General features: G+C 41.2%; 1 protein-coding gene across 1 annotated transcript in view; it reads right to left on the bottom strand.

The window, feature by feature from the left end:
• The window catches only part of STAB2 (stabilin 2), a 113,792-nt gene that overhangs the window by 84,553 nt on the left and 7,136 nt on the right, over positions 1–22,103 (bottom strand). Inside the window, exons 2-10 of the mRNA XM_038756908.1 lie at positions 20,814–20,945; positions 17,345–17,481; positions 14,370–14,485; positions 9,608–9,693; positions 8,718–8,787; positions 6,210–6,305; positions 5,114–5,239; positions 4,612–4,808; positions 3,144–3,277 (exon numbers count right to left, since the gene is read on the bottom strand). Coding sequence (XP_038612836.1) covers positions 3,144–3,277; positions 4,612–4,808; positions 5,114–5,239; positions 6,210–6,305; positions 8,718–8,787; positions 9,608–9,693; positions 14,370–14,485; positions 17,345–17,481; positions 20,814–20,945 — 1,094 coding nt within the window. The remainder of the gene's footprint in view (positions 1–3,143; positions 3,278–4,611; positions 4,809–5,113; positions 5,240–6,209; positions 6,306–8,717; positions 8,788–9,607; positions 9,694–14,369; positions 14,486–17,344; positions 17,482–20,813; positions 20,946–22,103) is intronic.

The raw sequence follows: 22,103 nt of genomic DNA, 5'->3' as shown, positions 1-22,103 counted from the left end.
TATAATTACTATGGTATTTAAGCACTTACTATGTGCCAGGAACTATTCTAAGTGCTGAGATAGATACACGATAATCAGGTTTGACACAGTCCCTGTCCCATTATGGTCTTGCAGCCTTAATCCCTATTTTTCAGATGAGGTAACTGAGGCACAGAGAAGTAAATAACTTGCCCAAGGTCACACAGCAGAAAAGTGGCAGAGCCAGGACTAAAACTCTGGTCCTTATGACTCCCAGGTCTGTGCTCTATCCATTAGACCACACTGCTTCTCCTTCCCCTCCTACTGCCACTTCCCTGTGGCAGAGAACAGCACTTCCAGAGAAGCAGCATGGCTTAGTGGCAAGAACACGGGCTTGGGAGTCAGAAGACGTGGGCTCTAATCCCAACTCCACCACTTGTCTGCTGTGTGACCTAGGGCAAGCCACTTAACTTCTCTGGGCTTCAGTTACCTCATCTGTAAAATGAGGATTAAGCCTGTGAGCCCCACATAGGACAACCTGATTAACTTGCATCTACCCCAGCACTTAGAAAACTGTTTTTCACATAGTAAGTGATTAACAAATACCATTATTATTATTATTATTGCCATCTAAGCAGTTGGGCACTCATCTTCTCTGACAACCCTGTAGCACATTTGCACACCTCTTTATTCTCTATTCCTATTCCCTACCTGTAATTCATTTTAGTGTACGTCTCCCCCGCTCCACTGACATCTCCTCGAGGGCAGGGATTGTGTCTAGCATTTCTATCATACTCTCCCAAACACCAGAGCTCAGCACATAGTTGCCACTCAATAAAGTCTATTTATTGATAGACTGAATGGTTATTCTAATCTTGGAGGGACTGCTCTGAGCCACAGGCATTCTGAGAGTTTGGAGCCTGGTTCTTTGTTTTAGGGAACAATTTGGGCTGGCTAGGGGCTCGGGGTCTCTAGCCCAGCAGGGTCTAGGGACTTAGGCTATTAGTGGAGGGCCCCGCAGGGGAGGTGACATGGACTGAGCACATACTTCTGTTCTAGACAGGATTGAGGAGGGGCTTATCGTCACTGCACAGATCAGGGCTTCTGCTATACTTTCTCCATGTGCTCAGTACAGCACACTGCACTCAGCAGGTGCTCAATAATGCCATTACAAATCTTCCTCCTCTATTTCACTTATAAACCACTTCATCTAGAGCAATCATGTATGTGTCAGCTTCAAGCACCGAAGGAATGGGTTGGCAACTTCCAGATCCAGAGCAGAAGACAGTATACTTTGTTGAAAATGAATCCTGTTATAATTACAGATGTTTTACTTGAAGTCAGTGGTTAACTGCTAGAACTTGGAAACTAAACAAACCTTTAAACACCCTCATCTACAAATGTTTCTCGAGTTACCATGAATCACACAGCCTGCATTATGCATCATACTTTGACATTTAATTTCAAAGGACACAACCATCAGGGCCAAGAGAGAACTATATCCAGATGACCCCATTTTTGAACAGAACAAAAAAGGAATAAACAATTTGCACTTTTACTTTGGAATGCCAATCAAGGACTCCTAGCCTATTAGTTGACTTAAATGTTCTCTAGGGGTGGGCAGCAGTGAGCCCTCTCAGAATTGCCTCTTTTGGAAATTTTTATTTTTGCCGTAAAGGTCAGAGATTCATATAGTATTGGCATTTCTCAAGTAAGCCCATGAAATGGCAACACTCTTTGAAATTATGCTATGCCCCAAAACATGCACGCTTTTATTAGCATATGTGTGTGTACCCTCCCCCCCAGACAATCATATTTATTGAGCACCTATTGAGCACTGTATTAAGCTCTTGGGAGAGTACAATAAAACAGAGTTGGTACATTCCCAGTCCACAAGGAACTTACAGTCTATCTACCCACACGCATTTCTCAGAATTCCCAGGAGTAATAGAATGAGAAAGACTTGAGAGGGATCTGAATTCAGAAGGGCCAAGAATCCTATTTTTGCCCAGGCCTAGGCACGAGGAGGAGGACAGCAAGGTAAACCATCTCCTTCACTATATGCCAAGTTGCATGTGTTTTTATTGGCCCTCCCCCTCTGAGATCCAGCCCTCAATCTCACTATCCCCTCCCTCAACAGGAACACAAGCACAAATCCACACTTTCCTACCTCAGTGTGGACACAAACACAAACCCATCCTTTTTCCTCTCCAGGTAAACCACACTTCCTCAGGAATTTCCTGTTTCTCTCACTCACCCTTCTATCCCCAAATTTCCTCCTCATTGTGAACACAAACACAACTCTCCACTGAGATTAAAAAGCATGCAAGGGACACCCTCTTTCAACACCTAACATGAACTTTCCTCATCTTATGGATGATTAAGGAGATGCCAATCTCATCACCATTTCAGTAGCAAGGAGAGTAATGCTATTTGTGCAGAATGCAGAATTTCCTTCACGCTAAGGTCAGTCCAGACATTATTTTATCCCATCAGCCAAAGAACAAATTGCTCTTTCCAAATACCAGAACTAATTTTCATTACACTATGTGATGTGGATCACAAGAAACTGTCACTTGAAGCAGGTGACACGTTTGCTATTTGAGCATTTTTTAGTTCAGAATTAAATTATTTTGAAAACTCAAGTTCTACTAAGTGAGGACAATGTTTACATACTTCCTTTTGACTAGTTTTGCACCTCTAACACCTTCTATTCCTCTACTGACCTGGAAACAACTATAAAGACTGAGTCAATCTCCTCAACACAAGTTTTCTGGTGACAGCTGTTGCCTTTTTACAGGACACTGGCCACTTCATGTCCTATTAATAGCACAAAACAGTCCTTCAAGAGAACGGGATTGGGTGTCAAGAGACCTGGGTTCTAATCCCAGCTCAACTACTAATTTACTGTGGGCCTCTGGGCAAGTCACAACTTCTTGGGGCCTCAGTTTCCTCCTCTGGAAACTGGGGATGATAGATTGGGAGCCCTACTGGGGACAGAGTCTTTAACTTCAAAAGCTCATATCAACCCCAGAGTTTAGCACATAGCAAGGACTTAACACCATAGTAACACACTTTATAAAGTTTTTGTTATTCTATACAGAGCTCATCGGTCAGCCCTTGTTAACATGTCTCTTATTATTCCAATAGAAGTTCACTTTGAGAAAGGGATTGAGAAAACTTACTCAGTTTGGCCTGGTGAAACTGTAGTACAGTTGGCATTCTTATGACAGGGATTCCTAGACTCACAGATATCAGTCATGCTGCAACCTTCTCCAGGAACAAAATTTCTGTAGTGTTCTTTACAGGCACAGTGGGACTGCAGTGAAGAGGAGAAAACAGAATCGTTAATTGACCTGCACTTTCAGGGGTTTTTAGTCTAAGGTCACAACACACCATCACTAGGATTTAGTCTTTGGAAGACATGGAGAAATCGGTTTATCAAAAGTCATATAGATTAATCTGAAGGTGTATCAGGACACCTCTTCCTTTGGGAATATAAGGCATTTCTTTCTCAATTAACCACTTCTTACTTTCATTCCTCCTTTCCCTGGCCCTCCAATCTCAGGGATTTTCACTCCTGCACACAACTTTTATTTTTCAGGTACAAAGATTGTAAAGCCTAAGCAGACCCAAGGTAATGAACCAGAGGGAACAGTTTCACAGGGGAAAAAAAAATACCCCAAACTTCCCAAGTCACTGTAGAATGTTAATGGCTGGAGGGAGAGTTCCTGACTAGAATACTGCAGTAATTTGTGTAGGAGCATGGCCCCCTAAGGATCACACACTACTTGAAAAGGACTCATCTCGTCTCCTGGGCAGAATATTTGAATAAAAGAAAATAAGAATAATTTCCAGCCCCCATGAGTATGAGCCCATATGCCTCTGCCCTTTTCTTCTCCTTTTTTCCAGTCATCCAATCTCACTGGTGTGTGATGTTAATAATGTTGTAGTCTTTCAGGCATATTGCCCAGTTTATATTTTATACGCCCTGTTGGACATCTGGTGAAATGTGACTTCATCACCAAACTGAAATGACTTCATTCATTAGTGAGGAATGATTTTCTGGAAAATCTGTTCCTATCTCTTAAATGCTGGGATTATCTTCTCAGACCCAGTGGTCAAGAAAACTGATATTTCTTGACTGATGCTACGTGCATAAACAGAACCATTTTTTTCCTCCATCACATCGTGCTATATCCACAGCGGCATGCATAGTGAAAATATTCCCTAATCCTCCAACTGTACCCTATTCAAAATGTGTAATGGAAACAGTTGCTATGGGTGAACAACTAACTGTACTATTTTCTGTGTCAAATGCTGCATTATTCCTAGAACTGTTCTCTCCACATGCTCCCAGTTAGATTCAGGATGTGGTTATAGGGATGACTAATGGTTCAGCAATATCCTGGGGTGGTTTAATTTCCCTTAGGGAACAATTAATAGTCAAAGCTCATCAAGAACAAAAGAACCTAAAACCTTATGCTGTGCCAGACCAATAGATCACTATTCTGCCTCCATTAATGGCCCCAAATGATGCTTGGCGGATTGCTTTTCTGGACATCCACTCTTTTGTTTGGGGGATCTATCCCATCTAATGTCCTACTATCTCATTCAGATTCTAAGTATCTACAGCTCCTGCTGAATTCTCACCTTCCCAGGGCCATCATACACACAAACTGTGGACTTTGTTGGGCAATTTCCAAAGTTCTCTTGACAAGAATCCACTGGTAAGCATACTTTGCCATCTCCTTTGTAACCTTCTTGGCATGTACATTTATGACGATTTGGTCCCAGATAGCTACAATCAGCATTAGTGTGGCAGACCTTTTGTAAACATGGGTTGATAGCTTGAAGGAGAATAACAAAACACATGATTAATCAGTCAACCAAACACATATTAAGCCTCCACAGGGTATTAGGCATTTACAGTACATGGTAAAGAATGGACACTGTCTCCACCCTCAAGGAGCTTACAAGGCAAATGGTAGGTTCTCTGAACAAGGCACTATTTGATGAAATTTCTTTAAAGGAATATATGCAAACGCACACACATGAACAAATTATCAGCTAGATCGAAACCATATAAGAAATTTTTTTGAAAAAATTTCCTCCTGCATCCTTAAAAATGCAGAGGGCTAGGAGGTGTACTTACGCTGACAGTCTTTGCCATCTCTTTTGTAGTTTGGAACACATTTGCATTCCAACTTGGACTCATCCACATTAGAAGTGGAGCATCTGGAGTTTTCAGGGCACTGCAAGGATTCACACTCTGGGATGGCTGAGAAAACAAGAAGCTCAATTGGAGTTGCACATTCAACTTTTTGGTATGACTAAGTTTTCGACGGGGATTCCTTATCTATACAATTGAATTAATAATACACACCTCTCCAAATCTCACAGAGATATTGTGAGGACAAAATACAATGAGCAATGAAAAAGTTCTTTGGAAAACCAAACAGAATGAAACACCACAGATAGGGACTGCTCAGTCCATTCTGTTAATTTCTGACTGCAGGAGGGTAATTAAGTGTGTTCTCTCTCTCGAGAGCTGTCTTAAAGACGGTCCATGCTACTCCTGGGCCACAGAAGTACCTATGCTTTGGAATCCTAGTGGATAGATCACAGACCTGAGAGTCAGAAGGATCTTCGTTCTAATCCCAGCTCTGCCACTTGCCCACTTTGTGCCCTTGGACAAATCACTTGACTTTTCTGTGCCTCAGTTACCTCAACTGTAAAAAGGGGATTGTGACTGTGAGCCCCATGTGGGACATGGACCGCATCCACCTGATTAACTTGTATCTACTCCAACGCTTAGTACAGTGCCTGGAACATAGTAAGCGCTTAACAAATACCATTAAAAACATGTCTTAGTCCAGTTTGGATGGTCAGTCTTGACTCCACCCCAGGTTTGCTTGTGAGTCAGGATAAACCATGGCTGCAGGATGCTATGCTGTCTTTGGGATGTGCAAGAGAGGTGTTTGGATTACAGATGTGTCTGTCAGACCTACCTAACTCTGGGTTTGTGGAACCTGTTTTACCTCAGGGAGCTGTTAGGAAGATAAGCAGGTAGAGACAATCAGTGTGGTCATGGAACATGTTTATCAATTTTGTTGTACCGTACTCTCCCAAGTGCTCAGTACATTACTCTGTACACAGTAAGCCCTCAGTAAATACCACTGACTGATAGAGAATGCTTTTGAAGTCTACAGAGTTCGGCAGATTACAAAAAAAAAATATGTTGCACTTACGCTTGTCACAGTAAGCTCCCGTATAAGCAGAGTAACATGTGCAGGCACCATCTCCTTTTATTCCACTGTTGCACACTCCGTGGACACACTGACAAACTACACAGAAAAATGACATTCTTAATTAAAGGATGAGGCATTTTGTAAAGAAACACAAACTCCATCCTTTAAATAGTACTTGCTTCAGCACAGACATGGATGAGTGTGATCAAGGTCATTACACAGCTTTTAGAAATCTGAGCAGATAATTGAGCAAATAATTAAACTCCTCCTGGATATTGCTGAGTGCCTTTGCCCATAGAATACGCATGAATCTTGTCTGGGAGTGGAAGTGGCTGAACCAAGTACAACTCCCATCAAAGTTAGGTAATAAAAGGATGAAGAGAAAGAAATTTTCAAAACTCATTCCAGCTAAGGGTGACTATGTCATATTTTCCAGTTCAGACCATACTAAGTTGTTTCTGTGTGGACTGGATTTACTGGGGCTAGAAGTGTCTTTAAATATTTTGAATGATAGTTTGGATACTAATGCAGCATTTTGGAATTTATCTGGATTCACAACTAAGGCAGCTCTTTCCAAAGGGGAGCAGAATGGCCAAGCCGGATGTGCAGATGGGAGAGGCTGTGACTGGAAGGGGTGTGTGTGTGTGTGTGTTATGCAGTCTCCATGGAGATCCTTCCTGGACAGGAGCGAAGAGCCTATTTATTTCTATTAATGCCTGTTTCCTCCTCTAGACTGTAAGATCATAGTGGGCAGGGAATGTGTCTGTTTATTGTTATATCCTACTCTCCCAAGCTCTTGGTACAGCGTTTTGAACACAGTAAGCCCTCAATAAATAAAATTAACTGACAAGCTGGTGTCTACCTCATCCAGAGAAGCAAATCCCAAACAACTCCAGTCCTTGACAGTAGGAGTCGGTTTCAGATGGAAAAAGTCAAATAATCCTCTGGAGCCAAATCTAACAGGACTAGAGTATCCATCCATGCACCCTATCATTCCTCTACCATTCTCCACCTCTAGACCACCTATCACCAGTTTGCAACTTAAGCCTCCGCAAAAGCGCTCTTTTATTGGCAACTCATGGTGCTTTCCTCAAGTGATTTTTTTTGGATGAGCTGCAGACAAGGAGGGGAATTTCTAGATGGTCACATAAAGATCCATTGGCACTTTGTGAAAAGGGTACAGTGTGACTCCACTATGTTGGAAAATTCCTTTTCTCTCCCTCTCCCCTGATACAAACTGTGACTTGAAACCTATGCCCATGTCTGCTGAGGGCCTGGGGATCAAAGATCGAGGGTGGCGGTTCCCAAATTCATTAATTCATTCAATCATATTTATTGAGCGCTTACTGTGTGCAGAGCACTATACTAAGTGCTTGGGAAGTACAAGTCGGCAACACATAGAGACAGTCCCTACCCAACAATGGGCTCACAGTCTAGAAGGGGGAGACAGACAACAAAACAAAACAGACAACAAAGCAAATCACAGTAATCATTTTGTATAAGGACTCCCACTGACATTGGATGTTGGAGCAGGGGGCAGGGAGAGCTGGGGAGAGTCTCAAACTTCAAGTTTTGTCCCAACCCCTGAAACAAAATAAACATTCCAAGAGGTGTGACACACCAAGTGGATCACGGGAACACAGTGGGGGAGGGAGATGGAACCTCTTGACAGCTGGAGCTTTAAATCATCCTTAAACTCATAAACAGTTTGAGCATAAGAATGTTTCCAAAACATTTAAAAATAGACGTTAAAAATCAACAGAACCGCTAGAGATTCCCTGTCCTAGAGAGGTGCGAAGCTGCCACCATTAAGTTTGGGTGAGCCAACACTGGCACCCAGTGGACACCCACTTGATAAAGTCGTGCATGTGCCAGGAGAGCTTTTCTTTCAGCAACAAATGCTTTGGGTCTCAGCCAGGCGATCATTCTGCCTCTGTGAATGGCATAGCGCAGGCCTATTTAAACCCTGGGCTGGGCTTACAAGCCTTAGTCTCTGTTCAGATTGGTCATGCTTCGTTCTGTCCATGAACTCTGCTTGCAAAACAATCTTCCTCTTTGGCTCTTGTGGCCAACTAAGGCCCTGAACTAAAAGTAGAGAGGATAGCTGAAGAAGAGGAAGGGGGAAGGAACTGAAAGGTAGAAAGTGACAGCAGTGAATCAGGAAGGAAAGAGGCATAATTAGAATCCAAGAGGGAGCCATGCGTAAGAGGAAGCGTCTTTTGAAACACAGGGTGTCAACTCCTGCCAACTTCTGAGAACCATTAGCCTCTGAAACTGTTTTTTTCCTAATAGAGCTATATACGGGCATTTAGTTTTAGAGTTATGTTTGCTCTGAATGAGAACTTGATTTGGCTTCATGCTTGACTTTCACTTACCTACCAACTCAGTTATATTGTATATTCCCAAGAGCTGATACAGTGCTCTGCACATAGTAAGCACTCAATAAATATGACTGATTTGGTGAATGTGTTCAAAGGAGAATACATTGAAGGAAGAATATAGACACACCTGAGGTACAATTAGGTCCAAACAAATGATCCTCTGCACATGTTTCACAGGCCGTTCCTCCAAATCCTTCCTGCAGAATGATGCACACAGAAGATTAATCATAATACGGGAAGAATGGACTAGTGTAAAGATCAAAGGCCTGGGAATCAAAGGGCTTGGGTTCAAATCTCAGGTCTGGCACTTGCCTGCTGTGTGACCCTGGGCAAGTCCCTTAACTTCTCTGTGGCTCAGTTTTCACAACTGTAAAATAGGGATTCAATACATGTTCTCCTTTCTACTTAAGACCGTGAATCCCATGTGGGGCAAGGACTGTGCCCAACCTGATTAACTGGTACCCATACTAGTTCTTAGAACAGTGTTTGACACATAGTAAGCACTCAACAACAACAATAATAATACACAATCACCAACTTATTCCTCTCTGGATTTACCATTTTTTTACTTTCAACTCCTCCTCTCCTGTGCCTGTCCTCATTTTCCTCCTGTTTACTCTTTTTCTGACTGCTATAATGTTTAGGAAACATTTAGAAAAAAAGGGTGCTCTTTGGAGGATAGGTACTCAGGAAAAACAAATAAATGAACAGTTAAATCAGTATCAAGTAGTGTAGCTGAGATGCTAGACAGATCTATTCAAATGAACTCTCCACTCTCTCAAATAACAGGAAATGTTTAGAATTTAACTATGTCAGTGAAAACTATTTGACTTTATTCCCCCTCCCACCTTAGGGACTCCCTTGCACAACCCAATCTTAGAATGTTTCTTTAGCTCTGTTCCAGATGAATATTTCATTTTGGGGAAACCAGGGTACAGGTAGGGTTGATTGGTAAGTTTTGAACAGAATTGGATATTTCAAGATACAGAGTCTCAGGGTGTGTAGATGTGAACTTACTAGACATGTACAGCTTCCGTCTCCTTGAATGCCATCCGAACAGCTCCCTCTTTGTTGGCAGGGTGATCCCGCTCCTCCAGGGCACTCTGGGGATTCAAACGAGATATCAAGGTCCATACCACATGACCAAATAGACACCCAAAGTGATGATGACCTGTAAATAACCAAGGCAGCATGGAACATGAGACCAGTCCCAGTTTTGCCACTTGACTGCTGTGTGATCCCTCTGGTCTCAGCTTCCTCATCTGAAAATGGGGATTAAGAAATACTAGTTCTCCCTCCCTCTTAGACTGGGAGCCCAATGTGGATTTGGGACTGGATCCAACCGGCTTATAGTGTCTCAACTCCAGCACTCACTATCATGCCTTGACACATGGTAAGTGCTTAATCGATTCCACAATTATTGTTATTACCACCTCAGTACTTAGTGCAGTGCTACTTTGTAAAGTAGGGCTAAATTTATCCTCTCTCCCTCCAACAAAGGCTAGATTATTAACACACAGTAATAATAACTGAAGTATTTGTTAAGCACTTACTATGTGCCAAGCACTGGGGTAGGTACAAGATAATCAGGTTGGACACAGTCCACATCCCATATGGGGTTCACAGTCTTAATCCCCATTTTACAGGTGAGGTAACAGGCACAGACAGGTGAAGTGACTTGTTCAAGGTCACACAGCAGGCAAGTGATGGAGCCAGGATTAGAACCCATGTCCTCTGACTTCTAGGCCCAGGCTCTTTCCAGCACTCTGTTTTATTCATTTCAGAGTGTGAGATTCAGCTCTAGTCATGATTTCAATTACAAAATAAAGTGGTAGACAGGACATAGAGAATAACTGAGCATCACATTCCCTTCCCATAAGGAGCCGACACTCCAACAGACTCATTCTCTTTCCACTAGGCCATGCTGTAGAACAAATAGAAGAAGCAGTGTGGCTCAGTGGAAAGAGCTCGGGCTTGGGAGCCAGAGGTCATGGGTTCTAATACCAGCTCTGCCATATGTCTGCTGTGTGACCTTGGACAAGTCACAACTCCTCTGAGCCTCAGTTACCTCATCTGTAAAATGGGGATTATGAATGTGAGCCCCATGTGGGACAACCTGATCACCTTATATCCCCCCAGCACACAGAACAGTGCTTTGCACATAGAAAGCACTTAACAAATGCCATCATCATCATCATCATCAAATAGACCAGGATGAAATCACAGAATAAAAACACAACTGAACCTAAAGGATAAGGATGGGTGTTTGGATGGGGAAATCTTGGGGTAAAAGAAAAATGAGTAATACCACAGCCTTCTAGAATGAGAGACTAGGACACACTGCTCCAAATCACACACGCAGCCCTGACCTCAAGCCTGATCCATCTTTCGCACATGAAAGGTTTCAGCTATCCTCTTCAGTCCCCGTGTCAGCTAAATGTGCAGCTGCTACCCCTTTCCCCTCATGAGATCCCACATGAAATGGAGGAGACTAACAGGAATTACTGCTGATAAACAGTTATTGAAAATTGCTGACAACACTACTCAATTGCCTGGTTCCTTTTCCCCTTTATTGCCTGCACCACTGTTGCCTCCTGGTCTGCTCCTCTCATGGAGCAGTTTGAATCACTAGGATCCAGTCAGCAAATAACTTCATTGTTCTGTAACTTCAATGAGACAGATAAATAGTTTCCTTTTGGCCTCTGTGCCCCAAGGAACTGTATCTCTTCTCTCTTTTAAGGGACTATAGAGAGATATCTTCAATATCAGTAGAGAAGAGCCCTGGCAACTTGTGGATAATATGTTTCAGTTTATAGTTCTTCTTGGTCCTCTACCTTTGTAGTGCAGTGGTAAAATATGTACTTACTTCAACTACAATTATGTGTCACTTGTAGGAATGAGTTACCGGTTCAGGGACCCAGCCTGATATGCCCTCACTGTACTCTCAGTGGGAATCCCCTGAGGGGTTTAGAATAAGAGCTTAATACAAATATGATTTAAACTCTAAATACCACCTATTTAGCCAAGAACTAAAGGGTCAAATGGGATTTTTATGTAAAAACTCATCTGTGGACTATTTTCAAAGATAAACCCTGGGGATAAAAGATCAGATTCATTTGGACAAAGACTGAATCTTGTTCTCCTAAATGGTTGGGGTTACAATTATTAATGCTGACAGTGGGTTGCAGGAGATGGTGTGGAATTCAGAAAGGTCCAGCGAAATAAAAAGGAAGAGGAGAATAAGAATTAACAAGTCCAAGAAAATTACATTTAAAATAGATCTTCGATGACATGCTGCCTCAAGTGACATGCTCCTAACACTAATACAACAATGTGCTTTTCATATGAAATGAACTGAAAAAATGTCATAACTTGTTTTTATTCAAAACTTGGAAAATTAGTCCACTCAAGGCATCTTTAAAACCTAGTGGAAAAGACCTCCAAACAACAGGTTGGTTTTATCCGCCAAGTTATGCTTTACGCTTAATGACTGGTGACTTTAAGAATGAGTACACTGCAGGTATGATGGAAAAAGAAAGTAGCCCAGACTTCTGCCTTGGAAATTTTTGAAGTTCTGGTGTTTGGAATGTGCTTCCTGAAAGAAAAGAGAGGAACACTGTCTATTCTGATGTGCTCTTAACCTTGAAGGAAATGTAAGTGGTATTTAAAATCTCACCTTTGCCACTATCATTCAGCAAAGAAGAGAAATACACAATCGAGCAGGGATTTTTTGGGAGTCAAAGGAAGGAAGCTTTTGAGACATGCCATTGTTCAGAAGCTGGAAATAAAGTCACACTATTTTTCCCAAATCAAAGGACAGCTGAAACAATTACCAAATTTTTTTTGCACAGACAATCTTTCTGGCCTTGAGATTTATTAGAGGGAAACGCCTGAGCTTTCACAGAATTTTTGGCCTCAGTGACATTCTGATCCCAGTGGTGAACTTTGCTCCACTTCGTGGTGTGTGAGCACAAACACACACACACACACACCCCAACCCCCCCCCGCCACCACCACCCAATATGACTGAATGAAGATTCTGAGTCCTGTTTCCCTTCAGGTTCTTGTGGCTCCCATTACATGTTCAGTAAGGACATTAAACAGGCATTTGGCTACTTTACCTTTCTCTCATTAGACTAGGTCAGTTTCAGAAATTTTTTTATAGTATTTGTTAAGTGCTTATTACGTGCCAGGCACTGTACTAAGCACTGGGGTAGGTACAAGCTAATCAGGTTGGCCAAAGTCCATGTCCCATATGGGGCTCACAGTCTTAATCCCCACTTTACAGATGAGGTAACTCATGCACAGAGAAGTTTAGTGACCTGCCCAAGGCCACACAGCAGGCAAGTGGCAGAATTGGGATTAGAACTCAGGTCTTCTGACTCCTAGGCCCATGCTCTTTCCATTAGGCCACACTGCTTACAGACCATTATTGCGGAAACTATTCCTGGCATTTTGCAAGGTCTTTTCCCATACCACACTCGAACTGATTTTTCTTTCCTAAAACAAGTAGGTTTCAGGTATTTAGAGAGAAGAATAGAAATCTAGCAGATATTTCAACCTTATCTGAATATCAAAGGACCTATTTCTTAGCCACATCTGGTACTGGGAAGGCCTTCATATTCTTGATGCCATCATCATGAATATGAAGAGAGTATTTCAAACAGTTACTGCTTTGATTTGGAGAAGGGCAATTAACTCCTCCCCAAAGACAAGTGTCAATTTATCTGATTCAACTATTTTCCCCTATTAATAGCACTCAGTTCTAAATCCTGTAAGGAATAGACTAGATCATACTAAACTCAAAATCCCGAAACTGACACTTGTCAGGACTACAATCCAAGTGTAAATGGAAAAATTAGAATTGTGTTCTGCATAGGTGATTGCAAAGAGGAAGTATATAGCATACAATTTAGGAATCTTGTATTCCAGTAGGTACACATCATCCTGCATTTCTTTTCTTCATTAATTAGGTCATAAAATTATTAAAAATGGGTGATCTTTAGATTTGATTTGTTATGGAAAGGAAAATATCCAGAATAAAATCCTAAACCTCCAAAAAGCAGATTCATTTACATGCCACACCTTCCAGAATAAAATCCTAAACCTCCAAAAAGCAGATTCATTTACATGCCACACCTTTCCTCAATTTGAATTTTATGGAGTAGGAAATAGATTTTTCAGAAAAGAGACTTCAGACTACACCTTTTATTACTATTCTTTGGTTCAGTTATCCAATCATATTTATTGAGTGCTTACTGTGTGCACAGCACTGTACTGAGCGCTTGGGAAGTATAATTCAGCATCAAAGAGAGACAAATCCTTCAGTTCTTTCCATAGCAAGTCTCTTTCTTGTAGACTGCAAGCTTGTTGTGGGCAGGGAATGTGTCTATCGATTTTGTTGTATTGAACTCTCCCAAACTCTTAGTGTGGTGCTGTACTCACAGTAAGAGCTCAGTACATTCCATTGACTGATGAATTGATAGGAAGTCCAGTTTGCTCTTTAGCTCAGACAAATCATTCATTAGTATTTACTGAGTGCTTACTCTGTTCAGAGCACTGTATTAATTCACTGGGAGAGCACAGTGAGTCAGTAGACAAAATCCCTAACCCCTAGGGATCGTGTCTATATTGTTATATTGTACTCTAAGTGCTTAGTGCAGGGCTCTGCATAGACTAAGCCATCAATAAATACAATTGACTGACTCAAGGGAGTATACAGTGAGAGAAAAGGGTGAAAGTCAAAAGAAAAATGTCACTTCCAGGAGGGGGTGCTTACCCATGCAGTCAGGGCCCCAGTGTCCTTGACAGCACTGTGGCTGCAGATATTCCTTCCTGCAGATATGTCGGCACCCTGGGAGAGATAAGGTGTATGTCCTTATCTCAAGAGGGTATCTGGGAGATGAGAAAAGAGGGTAAAATGATCATTAAAATACATGAAAAGCCTTCTGTAATAATAATAATAATAATAATAATGATGGCATTTGTTATGAGCGTACTATGTGCAAAGCACGGTTCTAAGCGCTGGGTGGGATACAAGGTGATCGGGTTGTCCCACGTGGGGCTCACATTCTTAATCCCCATTTTACAGATGAGGGAACTGAGGCTCAGAGAAGTTAAGTGACTTGCCCAAGGTCACACAGCATACATGTGGCAGAGCCGGGATTCAAACCCATGACCTCTGACTCCCAAGCCCGGGCTCTTTCCACTGAGCCACGCTGCTTCTCTGTAAGACTCAGGGGAGCAGGACAGTCTTAAATAGTGGGTCCCAATCCCAACGCTCAACTCTACTGTACTCTCCCAAGTGCTTATTACAGTGTTCTGCACAGGGTAAGCACTCAGTAAATAGTAACGTTGATTTCCTTGGGCTAAGAGCAAAATGGACTTGCTAACAATCAATCAATCAATAAATCCTCCATTTTTCTGCTGTGTGAACTTGGGCAGGTCACAACTTCTCTGTGCCTCAGTTTCCTGAACTGCAAAAGGCAGATTTAATATCTGCTCTCCCTCCTACTAAGGCTGTGAGCTCCATGTGGGACAAGGACTGCTTCTGACCTAATTAACTTGTATCTACTCCAGTGATTAGAACAGTGCTTGACACTTAGTAAGGGCTTACCAAATACCATTAAAAAAAGGCCAACCCCCCCTCCCGCCCGATAACCACAGGTGATCTGTGGGCATGTTCCCCATCTCCCCACCAGAGAAATCTTTGAATGAGCAGGGCTGCTTACAGGTTGCTCATCCTATACAATGTTGAGGTCTTTAGTTTGGGACCACGATCTTACACTGTAAGCTCCTTGTGGGCAGGGAAAATGTCTACCAATTCTGTCATATTTTACAGCCACAAATATTTAGTACAGTACTCTGCATATAATATGTGCTCAATAAATATGACTGATTATTATTCAAGCAGCTACTGAACTTGGGATCAAACTTATTCATGCACAGCGAACCTAAGATGGCGGGGCACTCCATAACGTTCCAAAGTCATACTAATGTTCTGGTACGCTGATTGGGAATCACTATTCTAGCAGCCATTTCATCTACGCAACAAGCATGAGTGCCAATTTTTCTCCCGAGTACAATGGTAAAAATCATCCACAGTTTTTTTAGCACTGTCCTAGAAGATGATAGGAAATCAGAAGACTCTAATTTCAGTTTCTCCACAGGGAGACTCTACGACCTTGGATAAATTTCTAGCTTCTCTATTTCCTCTCCAGCGTGAAGAGGGAAACATGTAGTTGAAGACAGAGAGAGACCCAGCTAAAGCCATGGACACACACATAACTCTGAAAGGTTTGGAAACCTGGATTCTAGTTCAGGAAGAGGTGTAGAAATACAGATTTGCATTTAGGCAATGGATTTGATTCCAAGTTATTATTACCATATCCTGGGAAAATCTTGCTATCTGTAGGGGAAAGGGTAGAAATCAGCAGTAATGTGAGCTCCCAGTTGATCCCCTTTGCCACTGGAACACTAAGGCCTGAAGCCCAAGAGACAAACTACTTAGCCCCTGCTGAACGTTTTTGACTTCCCATCAGCCTCTGCTTCAGCTCTGGAAGTGTGCAAAATAAACAGCAGCAAGAGGTCTTCTCAAGTTTTAGAACATTGGGATGATTGTGGCAATGGCTTTGACTGTTGCACTCTAAGCCACAAGAATCTGAAACTTTTTCCTCTAGCCACAGTGCCCTATTGCTCTTTTTACATTTGCCTTTGTCCTCGTATTTTATACTGTTTTTGTGTTTTTATTGTTTCAACTTTCCTTGTGTCCATTGTCCATCTGTCCACCCCCCTCCAACTCATTCTTTGACTGAAAGCCCTGTAGGGGCCAAGAAACATGTCTAGTTCTCACCCACGTATTTTCCCCGTAGTGCTTTGTAAAATGTTCTGCACAAAGTAGGAGCTTAATAAATATTATTATTGTTACAATTACTACTGCCTAGAGATTGGTGGAAAATGTTTGGGAATCATTTGTACTTGTTGAGTGTTTACTGCATGCAGAGCACTATACTATGTGCTTGGGAGAGTATAATATAACAGATCTGGTAGACAAGTTCCTGCCCATGATGAGCTTGCTATCTAGAAGGGAACTTACAGTCTAAAGGAATGATGATAATGTTTATCTCTGGGGTAGGTCTTTCATGTCACCCAAAGAGCTTTGCAACCAATTGCTTCTAATTATATTGGTGTTGGTTAACTTAGCCAGGCCTTGGAAAAATGCATTAATATGATTCCTTAAAACCCCATTTTCATGCTATTATGCCACCATATTTTCTAAGCAGAAGGGCAAACAGGGAGTTTTGTTAGTCATCAGGTTTAGGCATCACCTGCCTGAAGGGAGGAGTATGAACCTATTGATATTCACCCCACCCCCAGTTCCAGAGCACTTATGTATATACCCATAATTTATTTTAAATTTTGTCTCCAACTCTAGACTTTAAGCACCTGGTAGGCAGAGAATGTGCCTAACAGTTCTGTTGTTTTAGTACCATGCTCTGCACAAAGCAAGTGCTCAATAAATACTATTGATTCTTTTACAAAAATGCAGTTTAAGCATCAAAGAATCAAATTCCTAGATCCCCATTCACTACAAACACATGAATATAAGGTCAAAATAAAAATTAAAGGAGTAAAAGAAAGTTATGGAGCAATACCGAGGTAGAAGTTGCAATATATTTTATCCAAATTTCAACTTGGATAACTGATCTTCAAGCTGTTTGTTATTTAAAATACCTATTTTCCCAAAGTGAGTACCTGCAATCTCGTGTTCCAGAGGAACCATTGGTAACTTTGATGTAACCCTCCGGACATTTGATTTGAGAGTTTAGAGAACATGATCGGCACTCAGTCCTGGCTGTAACAACCATCTTCTTGTCACATCTATTTGTCCCCTGGAAAATGAGATGAACAGCCAACAGTTTCAATAGCCATTTCCATAAGAATTCAACACCATCCTAATACCATTATTGCAAACCTCTTTCTTGCTTTGGTTCACAGAAATATATCAGCTGAGGACTGGACTTAGATCTGTTATTTAGGCTTCTTTGCACAAATGTGGAAGTTTTTTTAAAATATTAAAAGTGCATGCTCTTCTGCAGGGGATGGTAAGTATTTGGAATCTGTTAACTTACGGAGTTGGGCAGGTAGAAAATGCCAGTGGGCTAAACAGTGGTTCACCTAAATTTATGGATGAATGAATGACCCATACTGGCTAACATTAGAAGGAAAGTTAGGGCTATAGAAGAGAAAATTCAGGAATAGCACATTCCAAAACTTTAGGATGGACAACAAGGAGAGCTCTCTTGTTAAGTTGTGAAGAGGGATCCTGCACAGGCAGAACTCCCTTTCTCAGCAGCATCTTAAAGCCACTGAATTAACACACTGTGTAACAATATTCACTTTATACTACCTTGGGCTTAACACAGTTTCTTCAAGCATCCTGTTTCCTCCACCAAAGGCAGACTATTGGCTAGATCTGCCTCACTAATTGCATTTATTTTCTCATGCAGCCTACACTAGCAATTCTTTAGTAGAAGGAGGCCAGAGTTCATGTAATAGATTCATATTTGATGAACTGCTCAGGATTAACCAAAGAGAGAAAGAATCCTGAACAGATTTTTTCTTTTTTTTTTTCAAAAAGTGAACTTTCATCACCAGGTGTACCACTGTTGAAAATTATTCTTTCCTCTCTTTCCTTTGAGCCTTTCCTAAGTCAGACATTAGACTTGGCATTCCCTCCTTCTTCCACTTCATCACAGTCTCTATTGCCACTGTTCAAACAGTTCCTGATATACCATTTCCTCTATGAAGCCTTCCTTTAATTATTAGAAAACAGGTGGCAATTTTCCCCATCCTTCCTTCTCACACTCATGCCTCTCTTTGCTTCTGAGCAACATACTTTGTTCAGTTTTAAAATCAATGCAATTTTCCACTGTCAGCCATCCATATGTCCTTAGCACTTTTCTGTGTATTTGAGTTCTTGGTCTTGGACTGTAAATGTTTAAAAAGCAGGGATTTCATTTGTTGAACTCTCTTTGCCTCACGCTTGGCAAAAAGTCAAGAGCAACCAGGGCTTTCTGAATGCTTTTGATAGTAAAGAGAAGCTGACAACATCCGTAACCAGTGCAGCACTACAAAATGGATACATCCACTTAATTCAATGTTCAGTTGGCATTGACAAAAGAGCAAAAGAGCTTTCTTGCTTAAAGTTGCCATGCATTTATTTAGATAGTACCAGCATACTAATGACCTCAGTTTTCAACTTCAAAAAGGGGAACACTGACCTCAAGCCAACTAAGGATGGAAACCTTATAGCTTCAGTCCAATTCCAATTGAGGGTGACATTGCACCCTATGAAATCCAAACCTCTTTTAGGTTGTTTGCCTTGTTCCTCCTCTTCCTCCCTTCAAGGCCCTACTGAGAGCTCACCTCCTCCAGGAGGCCTTCCCAGACTGAGCCCCTTCCTTCCTCTCCCCCTCACCATCCCCCCCATCTTACCTCCTTCCCTTCCCCACAGCACCTGTATACATGTATATATGTTTGTACATATTTATTACTCTATTTATTTATTTATTTATTTTACTTGTACATATCTATTCTATTTATTGTATTTTGTTAGTATGTTTGGTTTTGTTCTCTGTCTCCCCCTTTTAGACTGTGAGCCCACTGTTGGGTAGGGACTGTTTCTCTATGTTGCCAACTTGTACTTCCCAAGTGCTTAGTACAGTGCTCTGCACACAGTAAGCACTCAATAAATACGATTGATTGATTGATTGATTGTTCAGAATGGACCGATTCCAGAGGTGGTTAGTTCATTAGAGGAGGAAATACGCAGTGTCAATTGAGTCTATAAAAAACCTGCCTCGGCTGCAAATGGTCGACTAACTGGTCAGAAATGAAAGCATGAATATCACTGAAATGGCCATCATCCTGGAAAACACACATATGCAGCATTTTAAATATTATTTGTATGTAAAGTATATAAAACGACCAAACTGAGTTCTCAGTTATGGGACATTTTTTAACCAGGGTGATCCACTTGGATAAATGTAGAACAAATACAATAAATCAGGAATGATGGCTGACAACTTTTGTTCTTTAAGGGCACAGCTGTATTTTCCCCTCTGTGAATCCTAGCAATCCTTTATGAAGGGAGCCACTGGTCTCCAAATTGTCATTGTTAAATGAGGGGATTCATGATAATCTCTTAAGGGCATTTTAGATTTTAATGCCCTACCACAATAGAAAATTAACTAAGCATAAATGAAAAACAGGAATGTGAGGCATATAGACTGAAGCATATATTCCAGACTTTCCAGGTGGCATATAGCCAATGAGCAAGTTATCTAAACCATGAGTTTAGATAACTTTATCAAGTTAAACCATGAGTATAATTGAGTTTAACAGCCTAGAAAAATTTAAATTTTATTCTCATTATGATTTAATTTATAACACATGAAGGGTATTCTAAACAAAAAAAAACACAAAAAGCAAACTTACAATAACAAAAGCCTTCCCCCAGACTGGCTCCAAATGCATATTAGCAGGTCAGCTCTCATTTTTTGAGTAAGATTTGATTATTCACTCCACTGTCCCACAGCCACATTCGGTAATCTGCCATCACGCCTAGAGTCCTAACTACTCAAAACCTTTAAATGTTAATTTTAATTACACATATAAGAATTTTTGGTGAACTTCTGCACCAATTCACACATGTTTTAGTGAATGAAATTCAAGTAAATTTTGAGAAATCTTTACAGGATGAATCATTCACTTAGCCAATGTCGCTTTTTTCCAGAATCACTTTTCAGCTTCGACGGAGCTTTCTTCCCCACACATAGCAAAATAGCACAGCATTTGCTAAGGCAAAGGAGCTGCTTCAGAATCTACCACAGCTGTAGCTACCCCAGCACTTAGAACAGTGCTTGGCACATAGTAAGCGCTTAACAAATACCATTATTATTATTATAATAATCTACTGGAGAAAAAAGTGAGTGTCCCAGATGATCACATCCACAAAAGTTAAACATATTTTGTCTCTAGCACCAGAGATAATCAGTTGAACTCTGTAAATTAAAGAAAGCAGTGTCTTACAAGCAGTCGGCGTATTTCCACAAGGTCACAGAATAGTTCCATTGTGCAAATACACAAGTATTTTTTTTTTTTTTTACACATTACGAACATGATTATTTTTCCCAAAATTTCCCAAAAAACTTCATCTTACCTGTTGTATGGTTGCCGCCATTAAACAGAGATTAGACATGACCAGACCAAGGAGGAATAAGATAAGCAGACTTTTGTCCATTTTGAGGAAATGCTCACTTTTCCTTCGCCTCTCCTCCAATATGCTCTTGTTCTGTTCAAGACAGGATCAAAAACAAGTGAGTTTTTGCTACTTCAACATTCTCCTACTGGCCACTTTCTCTCTTTTGCCTTGCCTTTAAATGTTCTGCCCTTCTTCCTTTTGAATCAATCAATGACATTTTTTTCCTGTACAAAGCTCACTACTGAAACAACAGGCATGTGAAATCTGCCCCCCCCCAAACTGAAAAAAATACCCAAAGACAAGGTTGCACTGAAAGTTGCTGCTGTCAGATTGACTACACACTCTCCTAGCTGAATGACAGGATATCCTGACAAGAGTGCTGTGAAGATGGGTCTCTCTAAAGCTGTTGACAGAATAATCCCATTTGTCAGGACAATTGTGTTTTCCCTTCCTATAGGCAGGCATCTATGGGCTGGAAGTAGCTGCTGACATTATTGTCCAGTTGAACTTATCTGAAGTTGGTCAGTCATAGCAACAGCAAGAAGTTTAGAGCCTGGGCTTATCACCTCTTGAGGCATAAAGGTGTACAGTCCACTCAAGCTTTGATAGTTAACTGGGTGTCTTTATCTGAGGAGCCTCACACAGCCTCAGGGAGCTTTGGTTCCCTGGATAAAATGGGGATTTCCATCTCTTACCACTCCCTTTTATTTTTACTCTTTGAAATGACAGTGCAACATCTTGGCTGGTTGTCGCAATAGTGTATATTAAGCACTGTACTAAGTGCTGAAAAACAATCTCCAGGTGGGAAATCGAAATAGTGCCTGTCACGCTTGAGAGGCAGGAGGGAAATTCCAATCTAATCAATTATATTTATTAAGTGCTTGCTTTATGCAGAGCATTGTATTAAGTGCTTGGGAGAGTACACTCTAACAGAGTTGGAAGGCATATTCCCTGAGCAGTGAGTTTACAGTCTAGAGGGGGAGACAGATAATAATATAAATAAATAAATTACAGTTACGTACCTAAGTGCTGTGGGGCTGAGGGACAGGGTGAATAAAGGGTGCAAATCCAAGTGCAAAGGGTAACACAGAAGGGAATAGGAGAAGAGGAAATGAGGGCTTAATCAGGGAAGGACACTTGTAAGAGATGTGCTTTTAATAAGGTTTTGGGTAGCAGAGGATGATAATCTTTTAGAAATGGTTAAACCTCAAAATTGATTCAAGAAATCTTAAGATTCAGTTAGCTTTG

Source organism: Tachyglossus aculeatus, chromosome 14, assembly GCF_015852505.1.
Source record: "Tachyglossus aculeatus isolate mTacAcu1 chromosome 14, mTacAcu1.pri, whole genome shotgun sequence".
In the NCBI taxonomy this organism is placed as follows: domain Eukaryota; kingdom Metazoa; phylum Chordata; class Mammalia; order Monotremata; family Tachyglossidae; genus Tachyglossus; species Tachyglossus aculeatus.
Note: the sequence above shows the minus strand (reverse complement) of the source record. Positions and strands in the feature narration are given on the sequence as shown.